Source organism: Furipterus horrens, unplaced genomic scaffold, assembly GCF_987537825.1.
Source record: "Furipterus horrens unplaced genomic scaffold, mFurHor1.1.pri manual_scaffold_2, whole genome shotgun sequence".
NCBI lineage: Eukaryota > Metazoa > Chordata > Mammalia > Chiroptera > Furipteridae > Furipterus > Furipterus horrens.
The window spans coordinates 49,174,366-49,187,607 of NW_028327172.1; the positions used below are offsets into that span (position 1 = coordinate 49,174,366).

General features: G+C 38.7%; 1 protein-coding gene and 1 pseudogene across 3 annotated transcripts in view; one reads left to right on the forward strand and one right to left on the reverse strand.

The window, feature by feature from the left end:
* Window positions 1-13,044, reverse strand: part of RSF1 (remodeling and spacing factor 1) — a 108,654-nt gene extending 95,610 nt beyond the window's left edge. For all 3 annotated transcript variants that reach the window (XM_090265730.1, XM_090265732.1, XM_090265729.1), the window contains exon 1: window positions 12,853-13,044. In XM_090265730.1, the coding sequence (XP_090121856.1) occupies window positions 12,853-13,039 (187 nt within the window). In that variant the 5' untranslated portion in view covers window positions 13,040-13,044. The remainder of the gene's footprint in view (window positions 1-12,852) is intronic.
* Window positions 1,707-2,516, forward strand: LOC150018543 (elongation factor 1-beta pseudogene; annotated as a pseudogene).
* Window positions 13,045-13,242: the final 198 nt, after the last annotated feature.

A 13,242-nucleotide genomic window follows, 5' to 3' on the forward strand; every position in this document is an offset into this window, starting at 1 on the left:
ATAGTGCTTGTATATTTATTGGAATTCTGAATTTTTAAAAATAGGGAATCACACACTTACCTAGTAAACCCTGGGCTTTTGTGGCCATTTCTCTCCACAATAAATGTAACTATTAACTGCCCACTCTCTAAGCCAGCAACCTGGAAATCACACTAAATTCTTCTTACTTACAGACCCTTCACATCAATCTATTCACTATGTCCTCATCAATTCTACTTACAAGACTCAGATATAGCCCTTCTTCTCTCACTTCCCATAGCCACTGCACCAGTTCATCTCAAAATAATATTATAACAATCTCTAGCTGATTTCCCTACCTTCAAGCTGACCACTCTGCTTTTCCAACAACTCAAAAAATTTTAGTTTCAGAAATAAAAACTTCAGGTCACACCTGATGGAGATGATATAAAACAGCTCAGAGAAACTGAACTGGAATTTTTTGTTGTAGTTGTTTAATTTTAAAAGTTAAAGAGAAAGGAAGTAATACTGACTTTCCTGAGACGTTTTGGGAACTAAAAAAGAAAACATCTTAAAACTAGTTTGAGGATTCCTATAAAAAGTAATAAACTTAGAAGACAGAGGTTAACACATACGCTTTGGCATGTAGTTAAGACATGGTATAACCATAAAATCCAAGAAAGGAACTGAAAGATTACACAAAGACTTTCCATTTTGGACTTCAAAGGTACTAATATAATATGCAAGATAAAGAGGACCTGGGAAGAAACACCTGAGGAACGAAGGGAGGGAGGAGGGGAAGAAGGAAGAAAAACAAGTGGAGGGAAAGAGATTCAGTAGTATGTACTATCTTTATATGCAATATCCAATCTCTAACAAGTAAAGGATGAAAAGAAAAGTAAAAAACACATCAAAGATTATTACTAATTTGAAATGTGACATTTATTCACTCAACTAACATTTAAGCACCTATAATATGCTAACTACTACGCTAGAAAAAGTAAAATAAGGCAAAATGAATTCTTTATGGAACTTATAGTCATGACATGTTGCCTTTATTTAATGTACTTTTTTTTTAAAGAAAATACTTCAAGGCATTTATAACTCACATGCCCCAATCTAATTTTCTCACATAGTCTAAAGTTCCTCAATCACAAATCTTTTCGAAACCTAATGCCTAAAGTTAACAATCTCCTGTACACTCCAGAATGTTTCATACTTCTATGCCTCCTTTTCGCATGCTGTTCTCTACCTGCAATGCTTTTCCATCTCCTCTTCAACCATTCAAATTTCCATAATACAGTGATGCTATGATATGCCCTGAGAAGAGTTAGGTAATTGCTCTTTTATATTCCCAAAGCAGTTATACTTCTACATAACTGTTTGCATAACTAGATTCATGCAAACATGACCATGTAAACATGATACTGTTTACATATGCTGTCTACAAGAGACACACTTTAAAATCAAAGACACAAGGAGGTTAAAAGGATGGAAGAAGATATACGTATATCATGAAAAGCAGTAACCAAGAGGTAGCTGGAGTAGCTATACTAGTACCAAGACAAAACAGACTTGAAAGACAAAATTTGAAGTAAAGTACCAGGACAAATAGGTGAGAACAGACATTCCTGGCTACACATCACAGTTGCTGCGGTCCGCTTTTATCCCCCTCTCAGCACTTGGTGCCAACTGCCTGCACTCCTCTGTCCTCTACTGCTGCCCCGCTTCCTGGGTCACCCAAAGCCATGGGTTTTAGAGACCTGAAAAGTACACCAGCCTCCCGGTGCTCAACAACTACATGGTGGACAAGAGCTACATTAGGGGTATGTGCCATCACGAGATGTGGCAGCGTTTGAAGCAGTCTATGGCCCTTCATCTGCTGCCAGTGTTGGTATAATCATCACATCAAGTCTTATGAAAAGCAACATGCCAGCCTGCCAGGACTGAAGAAAGCGTTGGGCAAGTACGGCCCAGCTAGTGTGGAAGACACCACAGGACGTGGAGCTACAGAGAATATAAAAAGATGATGACATCGATCTTTGTATCTGATAATGAGGAGGGAAGCAAAGAAGCAAAGAGGCTAAGAAAAGAATGCCTCACACAGTGTGAGATAAAGAAAGCCAAAAATGTGCATTTGTTGCCAAGTCTTCCATCTTATTAAATGTGAAACGTTGGGATGACGAGTCAGGTATGCAAAATCAGAGAAGTGTGTCAGGAGCATTCAAGCAGATGGCTTGCTCTGGGGCTCTCCTAAACTGGTTCCAGTGGGGTATAGAATTTCAAAACTTCTAAATATAGTGTGTAGTTGAAGATGATGAAGTTGGAACAGATATGAGCAGATCACTGTTTTTGAGGACTCTGTGCGGTCCATGGATGCGGTTGGATTTAATATCCATCATGGATCACTGCCCTTAAATAAAAGCTTGAAAAAAGGAATCACTCATGCCAGGGCCCCAATATCCAAATATTCTAATTTATGGAGTGTGATAAGGCCCAGGCATCGGTATTTTTCAAAAGGATCTCCTAAGGTGATTCTAAAGCATAGCCAGAAATAGTTAACTAAATCACCTGATTATAATAAAAGTTGAAAACCACTAAGCTAGAAGGAAAAAACACGGTCACTTCTTTACTTAGGGTAAGCAGAAGTCTAACCCTGAAGGCTTCTGATGACACACTGTACAAAACTTTACAACTACAGGAGATGAGTCTTATTTCAAAAAGATTCAAGAACAGAATTATTTCCAAGTCTAAGCAATGATGAACAGGTAAAGATTTCATGTTCAAGGCATTCAAATGTACCTAAGAACTTGTATTTCTTTACTTTTAATATACATGTATCTCAGTATGCCATTATAATAATATATCTTTCATAATAATGCTCATACTAATACAATTAGAACTTTTTAAAGTCAGAAGGCATAAACGAGTAGAAAAGACTCAGAAGCCTAAGCGTTCAGGTCATTGCTCAGTGTACAGACCAAGACCATGGTACTGAGGATCACATTCCAATCATCAGAAGATCATAGCTGAGGAACAGTACAGTGGTTAAGACTAGGGTTCTCAAAACTAGATTTACTCAGTTTAAATTTCCACAGCACTATAAACTATCTTTGTACTATGAATTTTTTCTCCAATTCTTTAATGCTGCGTAACATCAGGCAAGTTACTTTACGTCTCTAAGGCTCAGGTTCTTTATAAAGTGAAAATAGTAATAGTAATACAGTTGTTGTAAAGATTAAATAATCTTGGTAAAAACACTTTAGTACTAAGCCTGGCTCAACAGTAAGCTCTCAACACTACAACATTATTATTAAAAGTATTTAACCTGTAAAATTATGGTAAAGCATCATACACTCCAAAGCCCCTCATTTTAACATTTTTATAACTTATTTTTGTTTCTATCGAAGATGAGAATGGAGGATATAAAATTGAAAAGATAATTAAGGTTGAAAAGGGAGGTCTAAAATATGAGAAAATCAGAAAGAAAAATATAAGACATAGTTACTATGGTGAATCAAGCCAGATAAGCATAGAAGAGAAATAGGCTATAAAATAAAAAGACCATGAAGATAAAAAGACAGACAAGGACAAACCAGTTGATCAGTCAAAGTTTATAGGACAAAAAAAATCTCTAAGCCCTGGCTGGTGTGGCTCAGTTGGTTGGGCATCGTCCCACAAACCAAAAGGTCGCCAGTTCAATTCCAATCAGGACACGTGCCTGGGTTGCAGGTTTGGTTCAGGTGGTGCACATACAGAAGGCAGCCAACCGATGTTTCTCTCTCATCCCCACACCTCCCAATCAAAAAAAAAAAAAAAAAAAAAAAAAAAAAAAATTAAGAAAATCTTTTTTTTAATCTCTAAAATGAGGAATGCTATGGAATGTCTGGATTCAGATGCTGGCCCAAGTTAGCATTACCGGAGATGGTTCCTTTATGGTTCTAATAAAACAAAGCTTGGCAGAACTTTAATGAGAATATAAATTAAGCTCCATTATATTTCTGATTAGACAAAGTTTTTTTAAGATGTTACAGCCTTGCTACATCCAAAACTCCAAACACCAAAAGCAAGTTACAATTTGGAATAACTCATTCCATCTACCTTTTTTCCCTAAAAGGCGTTTAACATTGAAACACTGAGTAAATGGCAATTTCATATATTTGTAGAGCCAACTGAGTATGCAAAGTAAATTCCCTGAAATACACACCATTCCAAGTACCAAAGCTTCCTAACCAACAGTGCACTTTCCCCATAAAACAATGACTTACGTTCAAGGCACCTAACGCTGGTGACATGTAAGTAAGCTATCTATTCTCTAGTATGTTCTTCCCAACCCACTGTCCCATAAGTAAGTCTTTTAAGTTCTATCTTCAATTAACACATCCTTCGGCATCTGAGTACATGGCACCACCATTCAACCAACCTTATCTTCTCCAGTACCTGGGGACTCTATCTACAGATCAGATCTTAAATCAGTCCACTTGGATGAAACTTTAAGGCCAGTATAATAGCAATTATTACATTTCGTACCCTACTGCCAATCACTATCTCAGCGGGCACACCATCCAGCCTGCCTGATGGACAATTAGGCAGTAGATCCCATGGCTATCCTTGAAAGAAATTACTTCAATGCAATCCATCACCCTGTTAACAGAAAAGTAATTCACCTAACCTAAAAAAAAAGTGGAGAAATAGTAAGAACTGTGTGTAAAAAGGCATAAATATTGAGGAAACTACTGTTCAATTATTTTCATTCACAGGACACTCTAGGCACTTAATTTGTATATTCTGGTTCTAACAGTGTTTTCCATCTGATAAGTATCTCTTCACTAGAATAGGAATCAGTAATTTTTTTTCCTATAGTAAAACGCCAGATAGTAAATACTTCAGGTTTCACAGGCTATGAGTTCTTTGTAACAATCACAGCTCTGCCACTTTAGTGTAAAAGTAACCACAGACAACATGTAAACCATTTAACATGACTACACCAATAAAATTTTATTTACAAAAACAGGCCATGGGCCAGATTTAGCCCACAGGCTGTAATTTGCCCATTCCTGTAGTTAGACTATCACAGACTCAGCTTTAACTTCCAATTACAAGCATTCATTTTAAAGACAATATTACTTCTAATAAAATGGGACGCAAAATCTGTTAATACAAAGGCTAGCATTAGCCAACGTGTCAATTACTTCCAATCAACAGAAAGAGTGTCACTGTCCTATGTTGGCCAAATCTTTATTTAAAAGTTTACTTTGTAAGATTTAATTCTAAAATGAAGTTTTAGAACAGAACATGGTCCTATAATTGGGGAAAAGAACTATTCATCTCATAAACATTTATCTCGGCCCTCAAAGAGTTTACATAGGCTAAACAGTAAGTACAAAAAGTATTAGAAGTGCTGTGATATAAAACCTACATAGGGCAGCACATACGGGGTGAGGAAAATTAACAGGTTAATTTAACTTGAGAGACAAAGGAAGTGGGAAAAAATATACACAGAGCATTTGATGCTTAAGGAGCAGATTAGTGATGAATTGGAATACAATGAGCAGGCAAGGGAAGGAAGATAGGGACAGAATACACACAACTCAGGAAGGAGGATGAGAAAAAGGCATAAAGATGTGGGACAACCTTTCATTTCCTCAGAGATCTGTAAGCAGTTCCACATGACTATAAAACAGCAGCAACGGCAACAGAAAAGTGAGGTTGAATATAAAAAAGGATAGACTCAAGACTCCAAACAAAGTAGAAAGTATGTCAGAAGTTAAGGTAGAGGATGGCTTCTTAGTTACTGATTTGGGTGAGTTGGTGGATGACAGTCATATTCATTGTAAAAGGTAACTCAGGATTAAAAGTAAATAAAAGCAGCTACTCAATTTTCCTTTTAAAGGCCTCTTAGAAGACTACTTTAAAGAAATTTTTTTTATCCTTCCCAAGGACATTTTTTCATTGCTTTTATAGAGAAAGGAGGGAGGGTGAAAGAGATAAACATATATGTGAGAGAAAAAAACATTGGTTGGCTCCCATGGTGCCCAGACCAGGGTTCAAACCCAACCTAGGAATATGCCCTGAGCGGAAATCGAACCTGCAACCTCTCAGTGTACAGAATGAGACTTTCCAACCAACTGAGTCACACCAGACATGGAAAGAGGGGTGCTTTTATTTTTTCTGAGATACAATTTACATATAATATCATTTTCAAAATTTGTATATACTGCAAAGTGATTATCACAATAAGTTAACATACATGACCACACACAGTTACAATTTCTTTCTTGTGTTGAGAACTTAAGATTACTCTCTTAACCACTTTTTTCTTTCTTTTTTTTTTTTTTTTTAGGAGTTTAAAGTGAAGAGTTTATTGGTGAAGCAGTGACAGAGTGGCTACTCCATAGACAAAGCAGCCCTCTCTTAGTAACTTTTAAACATAAAATACAGTTATTATTAACTATAGTTACCCTACTGTAGGTTAAATCCCCACGACTTATTTATTTTATAACTGAAAGTTTGTACCTTTTGATCACCTTCTCCATTTCAGTTCTTGGTAGAAGACTACTTTTTAATTATTATTATTTTATTTTTGTGATTACCAAAGAAATGCATAACTAGTACAGAAAACAAAGAAAAAAATAAATACATATAAGCCTATATCCCAGAAAATGATTAAGATAAACATGTACAAATACAGGGGGGAAAAGCATACAGGTAGAGTAGAAAATTAAATAAATAAATTATAAAACAATACAAAGCTAAACAAATTATTAAAAAACGTTCACTAAAGTATATACCATTACAAAGTACACATTATACTCGTTCATATAAGAATTTTAAAAAATTCTTACTGCTTCATTGTCTATCTTTGCTACTAAACTGTGAGCTCCATGAGGGCAAAGATCTTACCTATTTTGCTCATTAATGAATCCGCAGAACATAACCATGCCAGGCACACAGAAGGCAATCAATTAACATTTTTGTTTAATGAAGCCCTAGATTACACTCTAAAGCAATAGTTAATACTATAACAATTCTAACATAAAAAAAAAAAAAAGATAATAAATACCCTAATACCCTTTGTAATGGGATCTACTACACAGCAAAAACAGAAAAACAACAAAAAATATCCAGACATAATATATTAACACTATACCCATCAGGTAGACAGCCAAAGAAATTTTCTTAATTTCAGGAACACACGTAAATACCTTCTTTGAATACATGATTCAGATTAAAATGTACTTTGGATATTTGATCTTACGTTTTCACACTGCATGTGATTGTATCTCTCACCATAAAATTGCTATAGAGATCATTTTAGTTTATTAATTTATAGATTACGATTCACTGGATAAAGTCCCAGGAAAAAAAAAATCAGTCTTTGGTGACAGTAACAAGCTCTCAATTTAGCTACTTCTTACTGGATTAGAAAATCCTTTAAAAAGCCCATGTTTAATTACAATCTGTTTTTTTAAAAAACAGCCCCCACAATGTTTATTGTACTTGCATATAGCATACTTAATACACATATTAAGTATTGAAGTAGCTAATAAATGTTTGTTTCTTAATAGCTGAGAATTTAACAAACTTCAAGGCAAACTTCTTATTAATTAAAAAACAAGTTAGTCAATTTGCATTACAGGCCCAATTTAGCCAGAAAAATCTGTCTGTCCCTGTATTTCCAATCCTGGGACAATGCCAGCAACCTCCCTCCAAACCTCCGTAACTTTTGGTTACCTAAATTCTGTGATATAAAAGGATACAGAAGAAATACAGTTCTCTCTTTCCATCTAACAAATGCGTAAAGTATATTTATTTTAACAAAGGTGGAAGAGCCAACATTGGTTTATTTCCCACCAAACCAGGTTCTGACTCCAGCAATGCTACACCACCAAGGGTCTACCAACGTAGACCCACACAACTCCCAGATCTTTGTTTGTTTAAAGCAACAGATGGTGGCTCCAGTTATGACAAAGTCACCTTTTTACGTGAATGCTCCTAAAAAACTATTATCACACAATGCAATTAGCAGCAGTAAGGAAGAACCTAAGTTACAACCACAACTTGAGTTAAATATAAAAGATATATTTTTTTATACTTGACATTTTGGCTTTAAAAGTTAAACCCCAAATTATTAATAAATGTAAAAAGAAATCAAACAAAATTGCTCTAAAAAACCAAAATCTTAAAAAAACACCCCCCAGGAAAAAAAAAAAAATCCTAATGATTCAACTTCTTTAATATTATACAAATAACTCAGCCAACCATAGTATAAACTATTGGAATCATAATACATTATCCACACATATTTTAATATACTGTTATTAGATGCATGTAAAGTCTCTAACAATACCATACAAATACTATCTCTAAAGAATGAAAAAGTGTATTTTCCTCTTTAAAAAGAATGTAGTCTGCAAGAGAGGAAAGATGCTTGGGAGCCTTGAGAGTTGATAATCCAACAAAATTAATGACCACCTTTACTCGCGGACTTACCTTCTGGTCATCCACCTCCAGTCAAGAGGAAGCTGAGGAAGTCCAGATGGAGCACAGAATTTGAAGGGCTAAAGCAAATTGTGAGGGAGGGGGATAAAACAGCACCTTCAGCCCTGGCCAGGTAGGTGGCTCAGTTGTTTGGAGTCACCCCATACACCAAAAGGTTGAGGGTTCAATTCCCGGTCAGGGCAACCATCCCCAGTCAATGTTTCTCACATCACTGCTTCTCTCTCTCTCTCTCTCTCTCTCTCTCTCTCTCTCTCTCTCTCTCTCTCTCTCTCTCTCTCTCTTCCTTCCCTCTCTCTCTCAAATATATCGTTGGGTGAGGATTTTAAGATAATTAACTTTAAAAATAGCACTTTCAGGTGGCACACTATTTTTCTAGTCCAATGAGTATCAACAAGAAAACGAAACTTTTGCTGGTAATTTCAGCATATAGGTGAACTTTTCAAATAACAGTCTAAATAACACCAAAAGTCTGCTAGCTATATACACTTGAAATCTGCACCTTGGTTTTCATCCCTGCAAAATAAAGGCAAAAAATATATGCAAGAGTCTTCTTTCTAGCCCTTCAACGCAAAGCTAGTCTCTAGAGCACAGGTTCACAAAAGCTTTCTAGGTTCATGGTACCCTCATTCTAGTAATGTTTTCTTTCATAGCAGCCCTAGGCCAAGAAATAATAACTTTCACTTATGAAGCTGTTAGTAGCCATTTGAAGAACAATCTATCTCAGCAGAAAAAAATTCCTTCTTAAATAACCACAATTACTACTTATAGAACATGGATTACTGTTGAGCACTGCACAAACTTCTCGAACCTTGAAATCAGATTGGGTACTACTTCTGTTTCACAATGATTTTCATGCAGTATTTGCATTTTATCACAGAACACTCAAAACTCACAAAAATATGTCGTTGAAAGGAATGTAGCACAATCTAATTTTGAAACCATGAACTCTCTCAAGCTAATAGTTCACCTGGCAATTTTCACCCTTGAAATTTTAAACTAAATGGCAGCACCTCTGAGAACTGGCGGCAATACCCTGGGGCGCCTGGGTGAAGTTTGGGAAACATGGCCTTATAGAAAGGTGTTATATAATTTTGTGGCTTGAAGTCAGACAGACCTGGGTTGGGAATCAGATTCTACCAATAACTATATAATCTTGGGCATTAAGCAGCTGAATCAATCTCTTGAACCTTACCTTCTATGCCTGCCAACTAGGAATAAGTGAGCAACCTCAAATAATAGTTGGAAGGAATACTGAGATGTCAGCACATAATAAGTATTCAATACATGGCAGCTATTATAATATCATTAAAATTGAACAAGTAGTTTATAAAACCAAATTTAATAATTGACTCTGTGGGGATGAAAGAAATATTCTAAGCTGAAGCCACAGTGTCAAATTAAAACATAAGCAAATATTTAGGGAAAAGACCATACAGTGCTTAAATAGGGGCCATACATTGAAGTCTCCTCCAAAAGATGTCATAATGTTGATACACTTATCACAATAAATGACTAGGTAAAAAGTATTAAACTGGCAACTCAGAAGAATAAATGTATGGTAAAAAAACCTTTTAAGGAATAACCACACTAAGAGAAAACCAAAAGTTTTATAAACTAAGACTCTTTAAACAGCGTCAAGAACTGCCTTTTAAAAATACTTAAATTTATATAGAGCAAAACTCACTTGATTATAACAAAGACTTTTCATCAAGAGCATAATAGCTCAATATATCTGCTCAAAACCCTCTCTCACATGCTAAAAATTTATCATTTCAATTCCAAGGACACTTGTGTGTCTTCTATCTCACAAACTTCTGGTAATAAAATCAGTAACATAAGAATCTGTAAAAAAAAAAAAAAAAAAAAAAAAATCTGTAGGTACTGGGTTTATGAAAGGATTTTTGAAACACTTCATTTGATACTGATATTACCTCTGTTTACTGAAGAAATTAAGTAATTTGCATTACAACCTACATATTACAGAGTTCAATACTAAAACCCAGATCTTTTAACCCTTTCTAGTACATCACAACTCCTCCCCAAAAGACTCAGTTTAAATCTTGTTAGTTGGGGCCAATATTATTTTATTAACTATTTCAAATACATTAACCATCATCAAAGGACCGGAAATGAACATCTTTGCCCTGTACAGTAACCGTGTTTCACCTGCAGACTTTTCATTTGCCAGGTATCCTGAACTGTGTAATCTTAATAATTATTCTGTCACTGTATGACAATATCTACTATTATAATTGTAACTATACTGATTATAACGCAGTGGCTGAGCCCATTGATATAATCTTTTAGCCCATACTATTTTCCATTTTTTACTTGGCTGGGAGCCCATATTTCAACTCTAGATAGATAATATGAAGTATTAAATTGACTGATATTTTCCCTTCTGTTATTAATATAAGCAAAATGCAGTGGCCAAAATACTTAAAAGGAATGGAGGGGCAAGCAATCTTGTATACCATCCAGAATATAATACCATCACAGAAAGTCCATACCTGCTTTTCAATTTGGTCCAAGTAAATTCCAAAAATAACTCACCAGCAATCCCTTTCCTGAAGTTCCCACATTTCTCTCTGATAGATTACTCATTGCCCAAGGTATCCTAAGACATTTGACTTCACAACGACTACTCCCTTAAAAATTGAATATAAATACAATTTGATAATAAAAATTATTATATTGGAGAAATTAACTTCTAAAGAACTTCTGCAAGAAGTCTCTACATAATGTAACTAATCATCCTCCTATTTCTGTACTATATAAAAATCAGCCTTTTTATATGCCAGAGTTTGTTAAGGGTAGAGGAGATTTGGGCAGGTAAGAAGAGATAGAGGCCTGTACCATAACTACTGTATTAAGTTGGGTGTCTGGTAACCATAACATCTTTTTCTTTGTAAGTAATATTTTAAATAACTTCACATTTGGCCCCTTCCTAGCAATGTTAATGCATAGTTTAGAGAAACTTCATTTCCATGGAGAACTGAAGAGCAAAACAGCTTTCTTGTACAATACCCAGTCCACTTCGGCCATCAAATACGGACACACACACACACACACACACACACACCAAAAAAAAAAAAAAAAAGAAGAAAAAAAAAGACCTATTTGGAAAACGTTTCTTCTCCAGCCAAGGGCTGTTCCCAGATAAAGGCAATGATCAGAGTGCAACAAAAAACCCTTCTCGGAGGGCAGAAATGTGCCAGAAAAGGAAAGGCATGGATCGGAAATAAAGAGGGGGTGAGTGTGTGCGCTCAGTGTGAGTGCTGGCGGCAGCAGGCGTAGCGCTGAGATGCTCCAGCGAAAAGAACCAGCAGCAGCAGGAAGTTTCAATGGGGCCGGGCAGAGCATGCGCCCTGCACCCGCGCGGTGGCCTTATGTGGAAGGAGCACCACTTGCGAACACCAATAATAGACCAGCGGCACCAGAGAGAAACATGAGCAACAAGCACCTCTTCAACTGTTTCCCCCTCCGTCTGAGCCCCTCCTCCAGCCTACAGACTAACCACCCCACCCCACCCTGCAAATGGGAGGGCGACTTCTTCTTCCCTTAAGCCTTGCTGCCAAGATGAAGGGGGAAGGGACTGGAAAAGTGGGGAGATGCTTTTCTACGGTGAAGGGTGAGGTGGGGGAGAGGGAGAAGAAAACTATGGAGGAGGAGAAATTAACCCTCTACCCTCCAAAGTGGAGGTGAACCGACTTAAGTCCCCCAAACCGAGAATGGAGAAGGACCCCTCCTCCCAAGGGGGAGGAGCAAATCTCCCTAGTCGGAGGAAGGAGTTTTGGGGGTTAAACAAGCACCCGAGGAGACGCGAAGAGGGGCTAGAGCCGACTCTCGGGGGAGTTTCCACTAGAGGGAGGGAGAGCTGAAGTGTCCGCTGGCCCCCGCCCACCCAGGTGGAGGCAGAGAAAGGGGGCGCCCCAGGGAGATGAGCCCAGCCTCCCCAGAGATGGTCGAGAGGATGGTGGGAGGAGGGGAAAAGCAAAGGAAGGGAGAGGAGGAGAAAAGCGCAAAGCTGGCCGGAACCTGCTCTCCCCTTCCCCCGCCACCGAGAGGCAGACGGGGTGGGAACCGGCCTCTGCCGCGGGATAGCAGTCCCAGGGGCGGCCGATCAGTACAATGACCCCTCCCCGCCCCCAGCCCACACCTAGCACACGACGCCCCCACCATCGCTCGGCGCCTGGCCGAGTGGCCCTAGGGGGCCTCCGCCCCGCCTCCCCACTGCCCAAGACCCGGGGAGACGGGGCAGAGAAGGGTGGCCGGGCGCAGCTGCACCCCAGGGATAAGATAGAGCCTCGGAGGCCCGAGGTCTCTGTGAAGAGCTGAAAGAAGAAGCGTGCCAGGGCCGCTTCCCGCCGGGCGTTCGGGCCCCTTGCTTACCTTCTCCGTTGCCGACGTCCCGCGGCGGCGCCTGCAGCACCCGCTCCAGCTCGGGGAACGGCAACTCAGGCAGATCGAGCAGCGGCCCGTAGCGCTCTAAAAAGGAGCACACTACGGCGAAGTTGGGGCACGAACCGGGGCAGCCCTGAGGAGCCATCGGCGCTGCCGCCGCCGCCGCCGCCGCCATTTTGAACTGGAGGATGGAGGAGGAGGCGATGGGGCGGGGGGGATATAGCTGGGGTGCCGAGGACTGGCAAGGCAGCTTTACAGACGACAGGAGGCGCTAGCTATTGGACTCTCCTGCAGATCCAAGCTTCTCAGACGCGGCGCTGCAATCCCACAATACCACGGCGGCCGGGAGCAGTCGAGAACCGACTCAGACGGGGGAAA